The sequence below is a fragment of the Chiloscyllium punctatum genome, chromosome 1 (genome assembly GCF_047496795.1).
Source record: "Chiloscyllium punctatum isolate Juve2018m chromosome 1, sChiPun1.3, whole genome shotgun sequence".
NCBI classification, from domain to species: domain Eukaryota; kingdom Metazoa; phylum Chordata; class Chondrichthyes; order Orectolobiformes; family Hemiscylliidae; genus Chiloscyllium; species Chiloscyllium punctatum.
In genome coordinates this window covers 175,419,985-175,443,196 of record NC_092739.1, presented here as the reverse complement: position 1 = coordinate 175,443,196, position 23,212 = coordinate 175,419,985, and the positions used below count along the sequence as shown (strand labels likewise).

The window sequence follows — 23,212 nt, the reverse complement described above, 5'->3', positions numbered from 1 at the left end:
TTGAACCATGTTGTCCTGCATCTACCATGTGTTCCCTCACTCACTCAACTTGTTGAAATCACCTTGAAGCCTCCTTGCCCCTCCCTCACAATTCACAGTCCTCCCCCCCCGTCCTCCCCAGTTTTGTGTTGTCAGTGAAATTGAAAATGTTGTAATTGGTTCCCCTCTTCCTGACCTCTCCGCCCCCACCCCACTCCGGCCTATCACCCTCACCTTGACCTCTCTCCACCTATCGCATTCCCAACGCCCCTCCCCCAAGTCCCTCCTCCCTACCTTTTATCTTAGCCTGCTGGACACACTTTCCTCATTCCTGAAGAAGGGCTCATGCCGGAAACGTCGATTCTCCTGCTCTTTGGAATCTGCCTGACGTGCTGCGCTTTTCCAACAACACATTTTCAGCTCTGATCTCCAGCATCTGCAGTCCTCACTTTCTCCCCCATCCAGGTCATGTGCATATATTGTGACTAGCTGGTGCCAAGCAGAGATCCAGGTGGTACCCCACCAGGCACTGGCTGCCACTCCGACAAAAACCCAATTATTCCAACTCCCTGTTTCCCGTCTGTCAACCCATTCCCAACACGTGTCAATATACTCCCCCCTTACCACAGGTGCTTTAATTTTACCCATGAGCCTGTTCTGAGGGACCTTATCAAAAGGGTCCCTCCAGGAAATGTGGGTTCAAGAAGGCAGCTCACCATCACCTTCTCAAGGGCAATTAGGGACAGGCAATAAATGTAGGCCCATCCAGTGACCCCCCATATCCCGGGAATGAATAAAAAGGAGGTGTCAGGAACCAGTGATGTCGTTCAAGTGTTCCATTCCCAAGGCCATCTGCACCCAGGAGATTTAAAATTGAGGCCATAGCTGTGATCAGCCTGACCCTCACACTCCCGAGACACCAATGCAGGAACAGGGTCCCACATTCATTGAGATTGTTTCTGTTTGTTCCTTTCCAACAGTTGCCACAACACCCACTACTACAATTCCCACAACAGAGGCTCCGACAACGACTGAAGAGACAACAGGTTAGTAATCTTCCCCAACAAACCTCTCAAATGTCATATACATTCAGTCAATGGGCTTTGCCATATGGGGAATGTATAAATGATGAACTGAGCTCTTTGAGATGGTGACCAAATATGTGAATGAGGGTAGACCAGTCAGCCTTACTTCGGTTGTGGGTAAAATGTTGGAAAAGGCTATAAGAGATCAGATTTATAATCATCCAGAGAGGAATAGTTTGATTCGAGATAGTAAAGGCGGTTTTGTGAAGGGTAGGTCGTGCCTCACAAAACTTATTGAGTTCTTTCAGATGGTGACCAAACAGGTGGATGAGGGTAAAAAAGTTGATCTGGTGTTTATGGATTTCAGTAAGGCGTTGAATAAGGTTTCCCATTAATCTCCCCACTAAGGACACTACTGCACAAAATACAGAGGCATGGGATTGCAGGTGATTTAGTGATTTGGATCAGACATTGGCTTGTTGAAGGAAGACAGAGGGTGGTGGTTGATGGGAAATGTTCATCCTGGAGCTCAGTTACTAGTGGTATACCACAAGGATCGGTTTTGGGGCCAGAGCGTTTTTATAAATGACCGAGATGGGGCATAGAAGGATGGGTTAGTAAATTTGCAGTTTTGTTGGTAGATTTGTGAATAATGCCAAAGGATGTTGCAGGTTACAGAGGGACACAGATAAGCTGCAGAGCTGGGCTGAGAGGTGGCAAAAGGAGTTTAATGTGGAAAAGTGTGAGGTGATTCACTTTGGAAGGAGCTACAGGGTTGCAGATTACTGGGTTAATGGGAGGTTTTTGGTTGTGTCGATGAGCAGAGAGATCTCGATGTCTATGTGCATAGATCCCTGGAAGTTGCCACCCAGGATTGTTTAGAAGGCATATGGTGTGTTCGCTTTAATTAGTAGAAGGATTGAGTTTCAGAGCCACGAGGTCATGCTGCAGCTGTACAAAACTCTGGTGCGACTGCACTTGGAGAATTGTGTACAGTTCTGGTCACGGCATCACAGGAAGGATGTGGAAGCTTTGGAAGGGTCCAGAGGAGATTTAGACAATAGACAATAGACAATAGGTGCAGGAGTAGGCCATTCTGCCCTTTGAGCCTGCACCACCATTCATTATGATCATGGCTGATCATCCTCAATCAGTATCTTGTTCCTGCCTTATCTCCATAACCCTTGATTCCACAATCCTTGAGAGCTCTATCCATCTCTTTCTTAAACGAATCCAGAGACTGGGCCTCCACTGCCCTCTGGGGCAGACCATTCCATACACCCACCACTCTCTTAGTGAAGAAGTTTCAACTCATCTCTGTCCTAAATGGCCTACCCCTTATTTTTAAGCTGTGTCCTCTGGTTCGGGACTTACCCATCAGCGGAAACATGTTTCCTGCCTCCAGAGTGTCCAATCCTTTAATAATCTTATACGTCTCAATCAGATCCCCTCTCAGTCTTCTAAACTCAAGGGTGTCCAAGCCCAGTCGCTCCAATCTTTCAGTGTAACATAGTCCCGCTATTCCAGGAATTGACCTCGTGAACCTACGCTGCACTCCCTCAATAACCAGAATGTCTTTCCTCAAATTTGGATTCCAGAACTCCAGGTGTGGTCTCACTAGGGCCCTGTACATCTGCAGAAGAACCTCTTTGCTTCTATACTCAATGCCTCTTCTTATGAAGGCCAGCATGCTATTAGCCTTCTTCACAACCTGCTGTACCTGCATGCTTACCTTTATTGACTGGTGTACAAGAACACCCAGATCTCTCTGTTCGGCCCCTTTCCCTAACTTGACTCCACTTAGGTAGTAATCTGCCTTCCTGTTCTTGCCACCAAAGTGGATAACCAGACATTTATCCATATTAAACTGCATCTGCCATGCATCTGACCACTCACCTAACCTGTCCAGGTCACCCTGTAATCTCCTAACATCCTCCTCACATTTCAGCCTGCCACCCAGCTTTGTATCATCAGCAAATTTGCTAATGTTACTATTAATACCATCATCCATATCGTTAATATATGTTGTAAGAAGCTGCAGTCCTAGCACTGATTCCTGCGGTACCCCACTGGCCATTCTGAAAGGGAGCTGTTTATCACTACTCTTTGTTTCCTGTCAACCAACCAATTTTCAATCCAAATCAGTATTTTGCCCCCAATACCATGCACCCTAATTGTGCTCACTAACCTCCGATGTGGGACTTTATCAAAGGCTTTCTGACAGTCCAGGTACACTACATCCACTGGATCTCCCTCATCCATCTTCAGAGTTACATCCTCAAAAAATTCCAGAAGATTAGTCAAGCATGATTTCCCCTTCATAAATCCATGCTGACCCTGACCTATCCTGTTACTACTATCCAGATATGTCGTAATTTCATCCTTTATAATTGACTCCAGCATTTTTCCCACCACTGAGGTCAGACTGACTGGTCTATAATTTCCTGCTTTCTCTCTTGCTCCTTTCTTAAAAAGTGGTATAACATTAGTCACCCTCCAATCCGCAGAAACTGATCCTGAATCTATCGAACTCTGGAAAATAATCACCAACGCATCCACGATTTCTCGAGCCACCTCCTTCAGTACCCTGGGATGTAGACCATCAGGTCCCGGAGACTTATCAACCTTCAGACCTAATAGTCTCTCTAACACCGATTCCTGGCAAATATAAATTCCCTTCAGTTCAGGTCCTTCAGCCACTGTTACCTCAGGGAGATTGCTTGTGTCTTCCCCAGTGAACACAGATCTGAAGTACCAATTCAACTCTTCTGCCATTTCTTTGTTCCCCGTAATATATTCCCCTGTTTCTGTCTTCAAGGGCCCAATTTTAGTCTTAACCATTTTTTTGCCTTTCACATACCTAAAAATGCCTTTACTATCCTCCTTTATATTTTTGGCCAGTTTACCTTCGTACCTCATTTTTTCTCTGGATATTTCCTTCTTAGTAATCCTCTGTTTTTCTTTAAAAGCTTCCCAGTCCTCTGATTTCTCACTCATCTTTGCTATGTTATACTTTTTCTCTTTTGACTTTATATGGTCCTTAACTTCCCTCATCAGCCACGGCCACCCCTGCCTCCTCCTAGGATCTTTCTTCCTTTTTGGAATGAACTGATTCTGTATCTTCAGCATTCTACCCAGAAATATCCACCATTGTTCCTCCACTGTCATCCCTGCTAGGGTATTGCACCATTGAACTTTGACCAGCTCCTCCCTCATAGCTCCATAGTTCCCTATTTACCAGGATGTTGCCTGGTATGGAGGGAAGGTCTTACAAGGAAAAGCTGAGGAACTTGAGGCTGTTTTATTTCGAGAGTAGAAGGTTGGGAGGTGACTTAATTGAGATGCATAAGATAATCAGAGGGTTAGATAGGATGGACAGTGAGAACCTTTTTCCTCAGCTGGTGATGACTAGGATGAGGGGACAGAGCTTTGAATTGAGCGGTTGTAGATACAGGACAGATTTCTGAGGTAGTTTCTTTACTCAGAGAGTAGTAGGTGAGTTGAATGCACTGCGTGCAACAGTAGTTGACTCACCAACTTTAATGGCATTTAAACAGTCATTGGATAGTCATATGAACGAAAATAGAATTGTTCAGGTCAGATGGGCTTCAGATTGGTTTCACGGGTGGGCACAATGTTGAGGAATGAAGGACCCGTACTGCACTGTCATGTTCTAATGTACCCTGTATCCCGAGACTGTGACCCTGGTTCTAGTCTCCCCAACCTGGGGAAAAATATTCCCAGCATCGAGTCTGTCCAGCTCCGTTTGTGTGTTTAGATTAGATTACAGTGTGGAAACTGACCCTTCGGCCCAACAAGTCCACACCAACCCACCAAACCGCACCCACCCAGACCCAATCCCCTACATTTACCCCTGCACCTAACACTACGGGCAATTTAGCATGGCCAATTCACCTAACCTGCACATTTTTGTACTATGGGAGGAAATCGGAGCACCCAGAGGAAACCCACGCAGACACGGGGAGAATGTGCACTGTTCACCTCCATCGACAAAACCCTAGCCAGAGAAACAATAGCCAACCTGCTGGACAGACATAACAGACAACAGGACGTTGAACCTATCAACAAAGATGGCATACTTAAACTACTGGACTTGTGCCTCACAACACACTTCACATTCAACAACCAGATATACGAACAAATCAACGGAACACCCATGGGCTCACCGATCTCTGGACTCATAGCAGAAGCAGTAATGCAAAAGTTAGAAAACAGTCTTACCGCAAATTCAACCCAAACTCTGGGTCAGATATGTGGATGACACCTTTGTAATAATTAAAAACACAGAAATAGAGAACACACACCAGATCATCAACACCACACTCACAGGAATCTGATTCACGAGAGAGGAAGAAAAGGACAACCAACTCCCATTCCTAGATGTGATACCGAACGGAGAATTCACCACAAAGGTTTACAAGAAAGCCACACACACAGACCAAGTCCTAAACTATGAAAGCAACCACCCCAACACACACAAACGAAGTTGCATCAGGACACTATTCAAAAGGGCCACAACACACTGCAGCACACCAGAACTACAAAAAGAGGAAGAGGAACACCTATACAATGTATTCGCCAAAAACGGATACCCTCGCAATTTCATCAACAGATGCCGAAGGGAGAGACAACGGAACGAGGACATGCCGCAACCCAAAGGACTAGCCACACTACCATTCATCAGGAGCATTTCCGAACTGACAGCCAGACTACTGCGACCACTAGGACTCATAACAGCACACAAACCAACAGCCATGCTCAGACAACAACTCACCAGAACGAAGGACCCGATACCCAACATGAGCAAAACCAATGTAGTGTACAAAATCCCATGCAAGGACTGCAGAAAACACTACATCGGACAAACAGGAAGACAGTTAACGATCCGTATACACGAACACCAACTAGCCACGAAACGATACGACCAGCTATCCTTAGCAGCCACACACACAGACGACAAGCAACATGAATTCGACTGGGACAACACTACCATTATAGGTCAAGCCAAACAGAGAACAGCCAGGGAATTCCTAGAGGCATGGCACTCATCCACAGATTCTATCAACAAACACATCGACCTGGACCCAATATACCGGCCACTACAGTGGATAGCTCGAACTGACAACCGGAAGCGGCAGAGACAGGCCACTATAAATGCCGGAGGAAACAGCACAGAAGCGCTTCACAGGAGGCTCCCGAGCACTGAGGATGTCACCTCGACAGGGGACGAAACGTTTGCAAGACAAATTCCCATCTCGGCGAACAGAACCACAACAGAATGTGCAAACTCTACACAGACAGTTGCCTGAGACTCCACTGAATACAGGGCCAGGTGAGCCAATCTCTCCTCATGGGACCGTCCTGCCATCCTCAGTATCAGACGAGTGACCCTCCCTGCACTCCCACTACAGCAGGACTGTCCTCTCATAGCTTGGGGGAGGGGGTGGGCAACCCTGCACACAACCCTCCAGCTGTGCTCTCCCCAAGGCCCTGTATCATTGCAGCAAGACATCCTGACCTCTGACCCCAGATCCTCTTGTACTAAAGGATAATATACATTTTACCTTCCTCATTGCTTGGCTGTGCCTAGCTGTCTACTGTCATGAATTGGTGCCCAAAGTCCCCCTTTGTACATCCAGACTTCCCAAGGTATCAGTGTTTAAATAATTCCCTTCCTTTCTGATTTCCACACTGAAGTGTCTAACTCAATATTGAACCATGTTGTCCTGCATCTGCCATGTGTTCCCTCACTCACTCAACTTGTTGAAATCACCCTGAAGCCTCCTTGCCCCTTCCTCACAATTCACAGTCCCCCCCACCTTCCCCCAACCCCCCAGTTTTGTGTTGTCAGTGAAATTGGAAATGTTGTAATTGGTTCCCCCATCCAGGTCATGTGCTTATATTGTGACTAGCTGGTGCCAAGCAGAGATCCAGGTGGTACCCCACCAGTCACTGGCTGCCACTCCGACAAAGACCCAATTATTCCAACTCCCTGTTTCCCGTCTGTCAACCCATTCCCAACACGTGTCAATATCCTCCCCCCTTACCACAGGTGCTTTAATTTTACCCATGAGCCTGTTCTGAGGGACCTTATCAAAAGGGTCCCTCCAGGAAATGTGGGTTCAAGAAGGCAGCTCACCATCACCTTCTCAAGGGCAATTAGGGACAGGCAATAAATGTAGGCCCATCCAGTGACCCCCATATCCCGGGAATGAATAAAAAGGAGGTGTCAGGAACCTGTGATGTCGTTCAAGTGTTCCATTCCCAAGGCCATCTGCACCCAGGAGATTTAAAATTGAGGCCATAGCTGTGATCAGCCTGACCCTCACACTCCCGAGACACCAATGCAGGAACAGGGTCCCACATTCATTGAGATTGTTTCTGTTTGTTCCTTTCCAACAGTTGCCACAACACCCACTACTACAATTCCCACAACAGAGGCTCTGACAACTACTGAAGAGACAACAGGTTAGGAATCTTCCCCAACAAACCTCTCAAATGTTCTCATAATAATTCAGTCAATGGTCTTTGCTGTATGGGGAATGTATGAATGATGTCTTTCCACAGCCAGGGTTGTGTTTTATTCCTGCCCATTGCATGTTGGGATTCTCAGTCTGGGGAATGATGGGTAATGGTAATGAGACTTTCACAGGGCCCTCTCCACTTCAGACAGATTCAAAACTGGAGTTCAAGCAGAGCATGTGTAATGTTGAAGAGATTTTCCACACAATAACATAGAGTAATAGAGTTATGGAATCACAGAGATGTACCAACACCCAAACAGAACTTTCTGTCCAATTTAACCATGCTGACCAGATAGCCTAAGTTAATGTCGTCCCATTTGCCCTCCGCCTTCGCTGTATCTGTTCCCAGGAAGACCAATTCCAACTCTGAAAGTCCCTCCTTCTTCCACGATCGCAGCTTCCCTTCCCACGTGGTTGATGATGCCATCCAGTGCGTCCACTCCACTTCATTCACTGCTGCCTTTGAACCCCACCCTTCCGATGTCCACAAGGACAGAACCTCCCTATCCTCACTTTCCATCCCAACAACCTCCACATACATCCCATTCTGCTCCACCAGCTGCAAACAGACTCCACCACCCTCCCAGGGAGTCCTAGTGGGGAGATATGTTTCCCTCCCCACCCCTATCAACATACCGAAATGGCCATTCCCTATTGCTTTCCCAGCTACACACCCCCCCAACCTTTTACCTCTCAACCCTGACCCACAAGCCTCATTCCTGATGGAGTGCTTATGCCTGAAACATCAATTCTCTAACTCCTTTTTATAAATCACCTAGATGAAGGCATAGAAGGATGGGTTAGGAAATTTACTGATGACACAAAAGTTGGTGGAGTTGTGGATAGTGCAGAAGAATATTGCAGAGGGAGTTAAATAAGCTGCAGAGCTGAGCTGGGAGGTGGCACCTGGAGTTTAATGTGGAAAAGAGTCAGGTGATTCATTTTGGAAGGAATAAAGTGTACTGGGCAAATGGTAAGATTCTTGGCAGTGTAGATAAGCGGCTGTGCTTTTCCAGCACCACACTCTTGGCCTCATATCCTTCCAAACCCTTCCTATTCATATGCCCATCCAGATACCTTTTAAATGTTACAATTGTACCAGCCTTGACCACTTCCTCTGGCAGCTCATTCCATATACGCACCACCCTCGGTGTTAAAATGTCGCTCCTTAGATCTTGTTTAAATTTTTCCTTTTTCACCCCAAAATCTCTGCCCTAGACTCTGGACTCCCCCATCCCAGGGAAAGATCATGTCGATGTATCCTATTCATCACCCTCATCATCTTATAAACCTCTCTGCAGTCACTCCCTGCCTCCGATGCTCCAGGGAAAGTGATCCCAGCCTATTCAGCCTCTCCTTGTAGCTTAAACCATCCAACCCTGGCTACATCCTTGTCAATCTTTTCTGTACATTTTCAAGTTTCACAACATCCTTCTGAGGGAGACCAGAATTGCACATATTATTTCAAAAGTGGCCTAACCAATGTCCTTGACAGCTGCAACATAACCACCCAACTCCTGTACTCAATATTCTGACCAATAAAAGAAAGCATACCAAATGCCTTCTTCACTATCCTATCTACCTGCGACTCCACTTTCAAGGAGCTATGAACCTGCACTCCAAGGTCTCTTTGTTCAGCAACACTCACCAGGACCTTCTCCATTAATGTCTAAGACCTGCTCTGAATTGCTTTTCCAAAATGCGGCACCTCACATTTATCTAAATTAAACTCCATCTGCCACTCCTCAGCCCATTGGCCCATCTGATCATCGTACTCTAAGGTACCCTTCAAAGTTTGGGGGAAGATTTGTAGCTCAGGTGCTCATTGTTGTGGTTCTGTTCGCCGAGCTGGGAATTTGTCTTGCAAACGTTTCGTCTCCTGTCTAGGTGACATCCTCAGTGCTTGGGAGCCTCCTGTGAAGCGCTTCTGTGCTGTTTCCTCCGGCATTTATAGTGGCCTGTCTCTGCCGCTTCCGGTTGTCAGTTCCAGCTATCCGCTGCAGTGGCCGGTATATTGGGTCCAGGTCGATGTGTTTGTTGATAGAGTCTGTGGATGAGTGCCATGCCTCTAGGAATTCCCTGGCTGTTCTCTGTTTGGCTTGCCCTATAATGGTAGTGTTGTCCCAGTCGAATTCATGTTGCTTGTCGTCTGTGTGTGTGGCTACGAAGGATAGCTGGTCGTGTCGTTTCGTGGCTAGTTGGTGTTCGTGTATACGGATCGTTAACTGTCTTCCTGTTTGTCCGATGTAGTGTTTTGTGCAGTCCTTGCATGGGATTTTGTACACTACATTGGTTTTGCTCCATTGTCCCTTCTCCATTGTCCACTCCATCTCAAATTTTGGTTAATCTGCAAACTTACTGACCATACCAGGTTAGTAGAACATAGTACATTGAACATTACAGCCCTGATGTTGTGCCGATCTGTGGAAGCAATCTAAAGCATATCTGTCCAACACCATTCCATTTTTGTTCATTTGACTATCCAATGACTATTTAAATGCCATTAAAATTGGCGAGTCTACAACTGTTGCAGGCAGTGCATTCCAAACCCTTACTGCTTTCTGACTAAAGAACCTACCTCTGACATCTGTCTGATATCTATCACCCCTCAATTTAAAGCTATGTCCCCTTGTCCTAGTCATCGCCATCTGAGGAAAAAGGCTCTCAATGTCCATCCTATCTAACCATCTGATTATCTTTTGCACTCAATTAAGTCACCTCTCAACCTTCTACTCTCTATAGAAAACAGCCTCAAGTCCCTCAGTCTTTCCTTATAAGACCTTCCCTCACTACCAGGCAACATCCCAGTAAATCTCCTTTGAATCCTTTCCAAAGCTTCTATATCCTTCCTATAATGTGGTGACTAGAACTGTACACAATACTCCAAATGCAGCCGCACCAGAGTTTTGTACAGCTGTCGCATGACCTCATGGCTCCAAAACTCAATCCCTCTCCCAATAAAAGCTAATGCACTGTATGCTTTCTTAACAGCCCTTTCAACCTGGGTGGCAACTTTCAGGGATTTATTTACATGGACACCGGGATCTCTCTGCTCATCCACACTACCAAGAATCTTACCATTAGCCCAGTTCTCTTTAGTCCTGTTGCTCCTTCCAAAGTGAATCACCTCACACTTTTCTGCATCCGGCCCAGGGGACTTAGTATTTTCATACTTTCCAGAATTGCTAACACCTCCCCCTTGTGAACCTCAACCCCGTCTGGTATCGGAGCCTGTATCTAAGTATTCCCTTTGCTTCCCCTATCTCCCCTGACTCCACACACAACTTCTTGTTACTATCCTTGATTGGTGCTAATCTTTCTCCAGTCATTCTTTTAGTCCTGATATACCTGTAGAAAGCCTTAGGGTTTTCCTTGTTCCTATTTTCCAATGACTTCTCACGTTCCCTCCTGGCTCTTCTTAGCTCTCCCTTTAGGTCCTTCCTGGCTAACCTGTAACTCTCAAGTGCCCTAACTGAGCCTTCACGTCTCATCCTAACATACGCCTTCTTCTTCCTCTTGACAAGAGATTCAACCTCTTTAGTAAACCACGGCTCCCTGGCTCAACCACTTCCTGCCTGACAAGTTCATACTTATCAAGGACTTGCAGTAGCTGTTCCTTGAATGAGCTCCAAATTTCAATTGTGCCCATCCCATGCAGCTTCCTTCCCCATCTGATACATCCTAAATCCTTCTTAATCACTTATTGCCTTTCCCCCAGCAATAACTCTTGTCCTGTATTATATCCCTACCCCTTTCCATTGTTAAAGTAAATATAACAGAATTGTGATCGCTATCACCAAAGTGCTCACCTACCTCCAAATCTAACACCTGTCCGGGTTCATTACCCAGTACCAAGTTCAATGTGACCTCGCCCCCTTGTTGGCCTGTCTACATACTGTGTCAGGAAACCCTCCTGCACACATTGGACAAACACTGACCCATCTAAACTCCTCGAGCTGTTGTATTTACAGTCAATATTTGGAAAGTTAAAGTCCCCCATTACAATGACTCTATTATTCTGTCTCCAATCCAGAATTATCTTTACTCTCCTTTCCTCTACATCTCTGGAACTATTCAGAGGCCTATAGAAAACTATCCATTCCTGTTTCTAACCTCAGCCCATACTACCTCAGTAGACAAGTCTGCAAACATCCTTTCTGTCACCATAATACTGTCCTTAACTAACAATGCCACACTCCCCCTTTTTTACCACCTTCTCTGATCTTACTGAGACATCTAAATCCTGGAACCTGCAACAACCATTCCTGTCCCTGCTCTACCCATGTCTTTGAAATGGCCACAATATTGAGGTCCCAGGTACCAACCCATGCTGCAAGATCACCCACCATATTCTGGATGGTTATTCCTGGTGTTGAAGTGGACACACTCCAAACCACCTCCTTGCTTGCCGGTGAACTCTTGCGACCTTCAAAACTCATTTCTGACCTCACTAGTCTCACCTCCTGGACACTGGAACTACAATTTTGCTTCTCATTCCCCTGCTGAGTTATATGCTTAATAGGCTTGAACAGATTGATATTAACAAAATGGATGTTCTGGAAATTCTGGGGAGCATCAAGTTAGTTAAGTCCCCGGGACCGGACCAGATATATCTCTGGTTACTACAGGAAGTGAGGAATGAGGTTGCTGTGCCTCTGGCGATGATCTTTGCATCCTCCCTCTCCATGGGAGTAGTACCGGATGATTGGAGGGAGGCGAATGTTGTTCCTATGTTCAAGGGATTAGGGAAATCCCTGGGAATTACAGACCAGTTAGTCTTACGTCTGTGGTAAGCAAGGTTCTGGAAAGGACTCTGAGAGATAGGATTTGGAAAACTATTTGGATAAACATAGTTTGGTGAAAGAGAGTCAGCATAGCTTTGTGAGGGCTAGGTCATGCCTCACAAACATTACTGAGTTCTTTGAGGATCTCACAAGACAAGTTGATGAAGGTTGAGTAGTGGATGTGGTGAATTTGGATTTCAGTAAAGCATTTGATAAGGTTCCCCACGGTTGGCTCATTCAGAAAGTTTGGAGGTATGGGATACAGGGAAATTTGGCTGTCTGGATACAGAATTGGCTGGCCGAACGAAGACAGCGAGTGGTAGTGGATGGAAAGTACTGCGCCCGGACGTCGGTGACCAGTGATGTCCCGCAGGGCTCTGTTCTTGGGCCTCTGCTCTATGTAGTTTTTATAAATGAGTTGATGAGAAAGTGGAAGGATGGGTTAGTAAGTTTGCCGATGACACAAAGACTGGTGGTGTTGTAGGTAATGTCGAGGGCTATTGCAGGCTACAAAAGATAATGACGGGATGCAAAGCTGGGCTGAGAAGTGGCAGATGGAGTTCAAACCAGATAAATGTGAAGTGATTCATTTCGGAAGGTTGAATATGAATGCTGAGTACAGAAATAGGAAAGGTGCAGTCACCTTGTTGGGTGTTTATTATAGGCCCCCCAATAGCAGCAGAGATGTGGAGAAACAGATTGGGAAACAGATTTTGGAAAGGTGCAGAAGTCACAGGGTCGTAGTCATGGGCGACTTCAACTTCCCAAATATTGATTGGAAGCTCTTTAGATCAAGTAGATTGGATGGGGCGGTGTTTGTGCAGTGTGTCCAGGAAGCTTTTCTAACGCAGTATGTAGATTGTCCAACCAGAGGGGAGGCCATATTGGATTTGGTACTCGGTAATGAACCGGGACAAGTGGTGGGCTTGTTAGTGGGTGAACATTTTGGTGATGGCGACCACAATTCTGTGACTTTCACCTTGGTTATGGAGAGAGATAGGTGCGCACAACAAAGAAGTTTTTACAATTGGGGGAAGGGAAATTACGATGCTGTAAGACAGGATTTGAGGAGCATACGTTGGGAGCATAGGCTGTCAGGGAAGGATGTGGTGGAAATGTGGGACTTTTTCAAGGAGCAGATACGATGTGTCCTTGATATGTATGTACCTATCAGGCAGGAAAGAAATGGTCGTGTGAGGGAGCCTTGGTTGACGAGGGAGGTTGAATGTCTAGTAAAGAGGAAGAAGGAGGCTTACATAAGGTTGAGGAAACAAGGTTCAGACAGAGCAGTGGAGGGATACAGGATAGCCAGAAGGGACCTGAAGAAAGGGATTAGGAGAGCTAAGAGAGGGCATGAAAAATCCCTGGCGGATAGGATCAAGGATAACCCCAAGGCATTCTATGCGTATGTGAGAAACCTGAGAATGACGAGAACGAGGGTAGGTCCGATCAAGGACAGTGGTGGGAGACTGTGTATTGAGTCGGAAGAGATAGGAGAGGTCTTGAACAAGTACTTCTCTTCAGTATTTACGAATGAGAGGGACCGTATTGTTGAAGAGGAGAGTGTGAAACGGACTGATAAGCTAGAAGAGATACCTGTTAGGAAGGAAGATGTGTTGGATATTTTGAACAACTTGAGGATAGACAAGTCCCCCGGGCCTGACGGGATATATCCTAGGATTATGTGGGAAGCAAGAGAGGAAATTGCAGTACCGTTGGCAATGATCTTCTCGTCTTCACTGGCAACTGGGGTGGTACCAGGGGACTGGAGAGTAGCGAATGTTGTGCCCCTGTTCAAAAAAGGGAATAGGGATAACCCCGGGAATTACAGGCCAGTTAGTCTTACTTCTGTGGTAGGCAAAGTAATGGAAAGGGTACTGAGGGATAGGATTTACGAGTATCTGGAAAGACACTGCTTGATTAGGGACAGCCAGCACGGATTTGTGAAGGGTAGGTCTTGCCTTACAAGTCTTATTAAATTCTTTGAGGAGGTGACCAAGCATGTGGATGAGGGTAGAGCAGTGGATGTAGTGTACATGGATTTTAGTAAGGCATTTGATAAGGTTCCCCATGGTAGGCTTATGCGGAAAGTCAGGAGGCATGAGATAGAGGGAAATTTGGCCAATTGGATAGAAAACTGGCTAACCGGTCGAAGTCAGAGAGTGGTGGTAGATGGTAAATATTCAGCATGGAGTCCAGTTACAAGTGGAGTTCCGCAGGGATCAGTTCTGGGTCCTCTGCTGTTTGTAATTTTTATTAATGACTTAGAGGAGGGAGTCGAAGGGTGGGTCAGTAAATTTGCAGATGATACAAAGATAGGTGGAGTTGTGGACAGTGAGGAGGGCTGTTGTCGGCTGCAGAGGGACTTAGATATGATGCAGAGCTGGGCTGAGGAGTGGCAGATGGAGTTCAACCCTGCCAAGTGTGAGGTTGTCCATTTTGGAAGAACAAATAAGAATGCGGAATACAGGGTTAATGGTAGGGTTCTTGGTCAGGTGGAGGAACAGAGGGATCTTGGGGTCTATGTACATAGATCTTTGAAGGTTGCCACTCAGGTGGATAGAGTTTGTAAGAAGGCCTATGGAGTATTATCGTTCATTAGCAGAGGTATTGAATTCAAGAGTCGTGAGGTGATGTTGCAGCTGTACAGGACTTTGGTTAGGCCACATTTGGAGTACTGTGTGCAGTTCTGGTCGCCTCACTTTAGGAAAGATGTGGAAGCTTTGGAGAGGGTGCAGAGAAGATTTACCAGGATGTTGCCTGGAATGGAGAGTAGGTCGTACGAGGATAGGTTGAGAGTTCTCGGCCTTTTCTCGTTGGAACGGCGAAGGATGAGGGGTGACTTGATAGAGGTTTATAAGATGATCAGAGGAATAGATAGAGTAGACAGTCAGAAACTTTTTCCCCGGGTACAACAGAGTGTTACAAGGGGACATAAATTTAAGGTGAAGGGTGGAAGGTATAGGGGAGATGTCAGGGGTGGGTTCTTTACCCAGAGAGTGGTGGGGGCATGGAATGCGCTGCCCGAGGGAGTGGTAGAGTCAGATTCATTGGCGACCTTTAAGCGGCATTTGGATAGGTACATGGATGGGTGCTTAATCTAGGATAGAAGTTCGGCACAACATCGTGGGCCGAAGGGCCTGTTCTGTGCTGTATTGTTCTATGTTCTATGTTCTATGTTCTATGTTCTATGTTCTACAGGGCTAAAGACAGAATTCTTGGCAGTGTGGAGGAATAGTGGGATCTCAGGGTTCACATCCATAGATCCCTCAAAGCTGCTACCCAAGTTGATAGGGTTGTTAAGAAGGTGTATGGTGTTTTAGTTTTCATTAACAGGGGGATTGAGTTTAAGAGCTGCGAGGTTTTGCTGCAGCTTTATAAAACTCTGGTTAGACCACCCTTGGAATATTACGCCCAGTCCTGGTCACCTCATTATAGGAAGTATGAGGATGCTTGATAGAGGATGCAGAGGAGATTTACCAGGATGCTGCCTGGACTGGAGGGCATGGCTTATGAAGAGAGGTTTGAGTGAGCTCGGAGAGAAGAAGGAAGAGAGGTGACTTGATAGAGGTGTACAAGGTAATGAGAGGCATTGATAGAGTAGGTCGCCAGAGACTTTTCTCCAGGGCAGAAATGGCTGTCACGAGGGGTCATAATTTTATGGTGATTGGAGGAAGTTATAGGGGAGATGTAGAGGTAGGTTCTTTACACTGAGAGTGGTGGGTGTGTGGAATGCACTGCCAGCGGTGGGAGTAGAGTCAGGGACATTAGGGACATTGAAGCGGCTGCTGGACAAGCACATGGACGGCAGTAAATTGTGGGGTGTGTAGGTTAGGTTGGTCTTAGATTAAGATTAATGCTCATCACAACATCGTGTGCTGTACAGTTCTTTGTTCTATATCTCCTATGGTGACATCCAAATCATTTATATAAATAATGAAAAGTAGTGGACCCAGCACCGATCCTTGTGGCACTCCAGTGGTCACAGGCCTCCAGTCTGAAAAACAACCCTCCACCACCACCCTCTGTCTTCTACCTTTGAGCCAGTTCTGTCTCCAAATGGCTAGTTTGCCCTGTATTCCGTAAGATCTAACCTTGCTCACCAGTCTCCCATGAGGAACCTTGTCAAACACCTGACTGAAATCCATATAGGTCAAGTCCACCACTCTGCCCTCATCAATTCTCTTTGTTACTTCTTCAAAAAACTCTTATCAATTTTGTGAGACATGGTTTTCCATACACAAAGCCATGTTGACTATCCCGAATCAGTCCTTGCCATTCCTTGCCCTGACAGATGTCATTATTGCATTCTTAAACACAGGTGAAGTCCAGAAGATTGGAAGGTTGCTCATTTGTCCTCCTGTACAAGAAGGGTAGTAGGAATATTCCGGGTAACTACAGACCAGTGAGCCTGATGTCGGTGGTGGGAAAGTTGCTGGAGAAGGTACTGAGGGATAAAATCTATTTATATTTGGAAAGGAATGGGCTTATCAGTGATAGACAAAATGGTTTTGTGTGGGGGAGGTCGTGCCTTACCAACTTAATAGAGTTCTTTGAGAAAGTGATGAAGGAAGGGCTGTTGATGTCATATACATGGACTTTAGTAAGGCGTTTGATAAGGTTCCCCATTGCTATCTAATGGAGAAAGTAAAGTCACATGGTGTGCAGGGTGTTCTAGCAGGTGGATAAAGAACTGGTTGAGCTACAGGAGACAGAGATTAGTCGTTGAAGGGAGTTTCTCGAAATGGAGAAAGGTGACCAGTGGTGTTCCACAGGGGTCAGTATTGGGGCCACTGTTGTTTGTGATATACATAAATGATCTGGAAGAGGTCACTGTTGGTATGATCAGCAAATTTGCAGATGACATGAAGATTAGTGAAGTAGCAGAAAGCATAGGAATACAGGATAAAATTTATTTATATTTCGAAAAGAATGGCCTTATCAGTGATAAACAACATGGTTTTGTGTGGGGGAGATCATGCTGTTCCAACTTAGAGTTCTTAATACAGGATGATATAGATAGACTGGAGAGTTGGGCGGAGAAGTGGCAGATGGAGTTCAATCCAGGCAAATGTGAGGTGATGCATTTTGGGAAGTCTAATTCTCGAGAAAGCTATACTATAAATGGAAAAGCCTTGGGAAAAGTTGATGAGCAGAGAGATCTGGGAGTTCACATCCATTGTACCCTGAAGGTTGCTGCACAGGTGGATAGAGTGATCAATAAGACATTTAGTATGCTTGCCTTCATCGGGTGGGGTATTGAGTATAAGAGCTGACAGGTCATGTTAAAATTGGACAAGACTTTGGTTTGGCTGCATTTAGAATACTGTGTACAGTTCTGGTCGCCACATTACCAAAAGGATGTGGATGCTTTGGAGAGGGTGCAGAGGAGGTTTACGAGGATGTTGCCTGGTATGGAAGGTGCTAGCTATGAAGAGAGGTTGAGTAGGTTAGGATTGTTTTCCTTAGAAAAAAGGAGATGGGGGAGGAACTTGATTGAGGTTTACAAAATCTTGAAGGGTATAGACAGGGTAGATAGAGATAAGCTTTTTCCCAGGGTGAGGGATTCAATAACCAAAAGGTCATGTGTTTAAAAGGTGAGAGGTGAAAAGTTTAAGGGGGATACATGTGGCAAGTACTTTACACAGAGAGTGGTGGGTGCCTGGAACGCATTGCCAGCAGAGGTAGTCGAGGAAGGCAGGGTAGATTCATTTAAGGTGTGCCTGGACAGATGCACGAGGAGGTGGGGAGCAGAGGGATACAGATGCTTAGGAATTGAGCGATAGGTTTAGACAGTGGATTTGGATTGACTCAGGCTTGGAGGGTCGAAGGGCCTGTTTCTGGGCTGTAGATTTTCTTTATTCTTTGTTCTTTGTTCTTTGTTCAAATACATGTAAATCCAATCCCTCAGGATTCCCTCCAACAACTTGTTCACAACTTGTCAGGCTCACCAGTCTGTTGATCCCTGGTTTTTCCTTCCCACTTTTCGGAAATAATGGCATCTTGTTAGCCAACCTCCAGTCTTCCAGCACCTCACCTGTGACTATCGATGATACAAATATCTCAGCAAGAGGCCCAGCAATCACTTCTCTAGCTTCCCCCAGAGTTCTCGGGTACACCTGATCAGGTCTTGGGGATTTATCCACCTTTAACCGTTTCAAGACATCCAGCACCTCCTCCTCTGTAATATGGACATTTTCCAAGATGTCACCTTCTATTTCCTTATATTCTATACCTTCCATGTCCTTCTTCACAGCAAACCCTCATGCAAAATACTTGTTTAACATCTCCCCCATCTCCTGCAGCTCCACAGAAAGGCCACCTTGCTGATCTTTGAAGGGCCCTATTCTCTCCCTTGTTACCCTTTTGTCCTTAATGTATTTGTAAAAACCCTTTGGATTCACCTTAACCCTATTTGCCAAAGCTACCTCATGTCCTCGTTTTGCCCTCCTGATTTCCCTCTTAAGTATACTCCTACTTTCTTTATACTCTTCTAAGGATTCACTCGATCAATCCTGTCTATACCTGACATATGCTTCCTTCTTTTTCTTAACCAAACCCTCTATTTCTTTAGTAGTCCAGCATTCCCTATACCTACCAGCCTTCCCTTTCACCCTGACAGGAATATACTTTCTCTGGATTCTTGTTATCTCATTTCTGAAGGCTTCCCATATTCCAGCTGTCCCTTTATCTGTGAACATCTGCCTCCAATCAGCTTTTAAGTTCTTGCCTAATACTGTCAAAATTGGCAAAATTCCTGCAAATTAGAACTTTAACATTTAGATCTGGTCTATCCTTTTCCATCACTATTTTAAATCTAATAGAATTATGGTCACTGGCTCCAAAGTGCTCCCCCACTGACACCTCATTCACCTGCCCTGCCTTATTTCCCAAGAGTAGGTCAAGTTTTGCACCTTCTCTAGTAGGTACATCCACATACTGAATCAGAAAATTGTCTTGTATACACTTGACAAATTCCTCTCTATGTGAATCTTTAACACTATGGCAAGTTTGGAAAGTTAAAATCCCCTACCACAACCACCCTATAATTCTGACAGATAGCTGAGAACTCCTGACAAGTTTGTTTCTCACTTTTCCTCTGACTATTAGGGATTCAAAAATCCCAATAATGTGATCATCCCTGTCTTATCTCTCAGTTCGACACAAATAACTTTCCTGGATGCATTCCCAGGAATATCCTCCAGAAGGACAGCTGTAATGCTATCCATTGTCAAAAACACAATGCCCCCTGCTCTGTTGTTCCGCTTTCTATGCTTTTGATAGCATTTGTACCCTGGAACATTAAACTGCCAGTCATGTCCCTCCCAGAGACATGGCAGCATGGTGACTCATTGGTGAGCACTGCTGCCTTACAGCACCAGAGACCTGGGTTTGATTCCTGCCTTGGGCAACTGTCTGTGTGGAGTTTGCGCATTCTGCCCATGACTGCATGGGTTTGCTCCCGTCTCTTTCCACAGTCCAACGATGTGCAAGTCAGGTGAATTGGCCATGCTAAATTGCCAATAGTGTTAGGGGCATTAGTCAGGAATAAATGTGGGAGTATGCATCTGGGTGAGCTCTTTGAAGGGTCGGTGTGGACTTGTTGGGCCGAATTGCCTGTTTCCATAATGTAGGGAATCTAATCTAAACAAAAAGTCTGTAATTGCTATAATATTCAGCCTGGAGTCTGGTTACTAGTGGTGTGCCACAAGGATCGATTTTGGGAACACTGCTATTTGTCACTGTTTTAAATGACTTGGACGCAGGCATAGGTGGATGGGTTAGTAAATTTGCAGACGACACTAAAGTCAGTGGAGTAGTGGACAGTTTAGAAGAATGTTACAGGTTACAGGGGGACTTGGATAAACTGCAGAATTGGGCTGAGAGGTGGCAAATGGAGTTCAATGCAGCTAAATGTGAGGTGATTCACTTTGGGAAGAATAACAGGAAGGCAGAGTACTGGGTCAATGGAAAGATTCTTGGTAGTGTGGATGTGCAGAGGGATCTTGGAGTCCATTTACAAAGATCCCTGAAAGTTACCACCTGTGGATAGTGCTGTTATGAAGGTATATGGTGTGTTAGGTTTCATTGGTAGGGGGATTGAGTTCCGGAACCGCAATATCATGCTGCAACTATACAAAACACTAGTGCGGCCTCACTTGGAATATTGTGTACAGTTCTGATTGCCCCATTACAGGAAGAATGTGGAAGCATTGGAAAAGGTGCAGAGGAGATTTACCAGGATATTGCCTGGTCTGGAGGGAAGGTCTTATGAGGAAAGGCTGAGAGACTTGGGTCTGTTCTCATTGGAAAGAAGAAGGCTAAGGGGGGATTTAATAGAGACATACAACTAACGTAGGATAAGATAGGGTAGACAGTGAGAGTCCTTTTCCTAGGTTGATGACGTCAGCTTGTACGACGGGACATAACTACAAATTGAGAGGTGATAGATTCAAGACAGAGGTCAGAGGTCGGTTCTTTACTCAGAGAGTGGTAAGGGCTTGGAATGCCCTACCTGCCGATGTAGTTAACTCAGCCACATTAGGGAGATTTAAACAAGCCTTGGATAAGCACATGGATGATGATGGGATAGTTTAGGGGGATGGGCTTAGATTACCTCACAGGTTGGCACAACATCGAGGGCTGAAGAGTCTGTTCTGCGCTGTATTATTCTATGTTATGTTCTATGCTCTCCGTTCTATCCCAGTCCCATGTTCCTAACCATGCCCTGAGTTAATCTGCCTTCCCTGTTAGGCCTCTTGCATTGAAATAAATGCAGGTTAATTTATCAGTCCTACCTTGTTCTCTGCTTTGTCCCTGCCTGCCCTGACTGTTGACTCGCTTCTTTTCCTGACTGTACCAGTCTCAGATTGATCTCTTTGCTCACTATCTCCCTGGGTCCCACCTGCCCCACCTTACTAGTTTATATCTTCCTAAACAGCTTGAGCAAATTTCCCTGCCAGTATATTACTCCCCTCCCAATACAGGTGCAATCTATCCTTCTTGTCCAACTCACTTCTACCCCAGAAGAGATTCCATTGATCCAAAAATGTGAATCCTTCTCTACTGCACCAGCCCCTCAGCCATGCATCCATCTGCTTGATCCTTCTATTCCTGCCCTCACTAGCTCATAGCACTGGGAGTAATCTCAATATTACTACCCTCGAGGACCTCTTTTTTTAAATTCCTGCTGAACTTTCTATATTCTCCCTTCAGAATCTCCACCCTTTCCCTTCCAATGTCATTGGTTCCAATGTGGACAATGACCTCCTGCTGGCCCCTCTCCCCCGTGAGAACATTCTGCACCCTCTCTGAGACATCCTTGATCCTGGCACCAGGGAAACAACACACCATTCTGATCTTTCTCTGCTGGTCACAGAAACAATTGCTTGGAACCTGACACCTCCCTCGATACATCAAAGCTCAACTTTGTACAAGAAACTTGGTTGGTCGTGTTACATTCCCCTGAGAGTGCATCATCTCATACGTTTTGCAAAGTAGCATTCTTGTTTGAAGTGGGGATAGCCACAGAAGACTCCTGCAGTACCAGCCTCCCTCTCCTATCTTTCTTGGCAGTAACCCATCTACCTGATTGTATCTGCAGCTTTTCTCCCTTCCTGTAACTGCTATCCATCATACCCCTTTGCACTCTGTAAATTCCTTACTGCATCAAACTGCTCCAACAGATCCATGCAATCTGATAGGATCCACAACTAAAGACACTTCCTGCAGACATAATCATCAGGAATATGATTACCTGAAAACCCACAGCTTACAGGAAGGGTACATCACTCTACTAAAGGCCATCCTTGCTCTTTCACAATCTACAAACGCAGAAACTCGCACCACCTTATTGCTCTAAAAAAAAGTGCTCCAAGCTGTGATTTAGTAATTATGGCTTATGATTTTAAAAATTAATCTTGAGACAGATCTCAATGACGCATATATAATCAAGAAAGAACAACTCTCCTCATGACTGTAGACTTACAGCAAGGTTACACAGTATAAACGATGCCCTTGTCTATTCCTGTGCCGTGAGCTCCCCCACACAGGTTCCTCCCCCACAAGGTCAGCTGGGAATTTCGCTCTGTGATACCTTTTCCTGGACACACTCCAATGTCCAGAGACACATGACCTTGAAAAGCAAAGGCAGTAACTGGACAAATACACTTCTGTGTCAGACAGCAGTATCTCAGAGCCCGTTCAGTGCTGTGAGGTGAAAATAATGGCTCCATCTCCCAAACTGCAGGAGGAGGCCATTCGGCCCATCGAGCTTGCTGCACCATTCAATATCCTCATGTCTCAATCAAAATGCAACATTTCCAATTCTCCCCACACCACTTGAAGTCTTCAAAAACAAGGAAATTTATTTCTCTCCCTCTCACTCTGCCTCTCTCTCTTTTTTGCGCTCTCGTATATATTCAGTACCTTGTCCTCCATTGCGTTCCATGACAGACAATTTCACACGTTCCCTGCCCTTTGAGTGAACAACAGATTCCTCATCTCAGACCGAAATGGTCTCCCCTGGATCCTGAGACTGTGACACTGGTTCTAGTCTCCCCAACCAGGGGAAACAGCCTCCCAGCACCTAGCCACTCCAAGAAAGACCCAATTATTTCAACTGTCAACCCATTCCCAACACGTGTCAATATACTCCCCCTTACCACAGGTGCTTTAATTTTACCCATGAGCCTGTTCTGAGGGACCTTATCAAAAGGGTCCCTCCAGGAAATGTGGGTTCAAGAAGGCAGCTCACCATCACCTTCTCAAGGGCAATTAGGACAGGCAATAAATGTAGGCCCATCCAGTGACCCCCCATATCCCGGGAATGAATAAAAAGGAGGTGTCAGGAACCAGTGATGTCGTTCAAGTGTTCCAT

The 23,212-nt window shown here is 45.6% G+C and overlaps 1 protein-coding gene across 1 annotated transcript in view; it reads left to right on the top strand.

Moving 5' to 3' along the window:
• Positions 1-23,212, top strand: part of LOC140480783 (uncharacterized) — a 79,594-nt gene that overhangs the window by 42,733 nt on the left and 13,649 nt on the right. The window contains exons 9-10 of the mRNA XM_072576161.1: positions 960-1,025; positions 7,428-7,493. Coding sequence (XP_072432262.1) covers positions 960-1,025; positions 7,428-7,493 — 132 coding nt within the window. The remainder of the gene's footprint in view (positions 1-959; positions 1,026-7,427; positions 7,494-23,212) is intronic.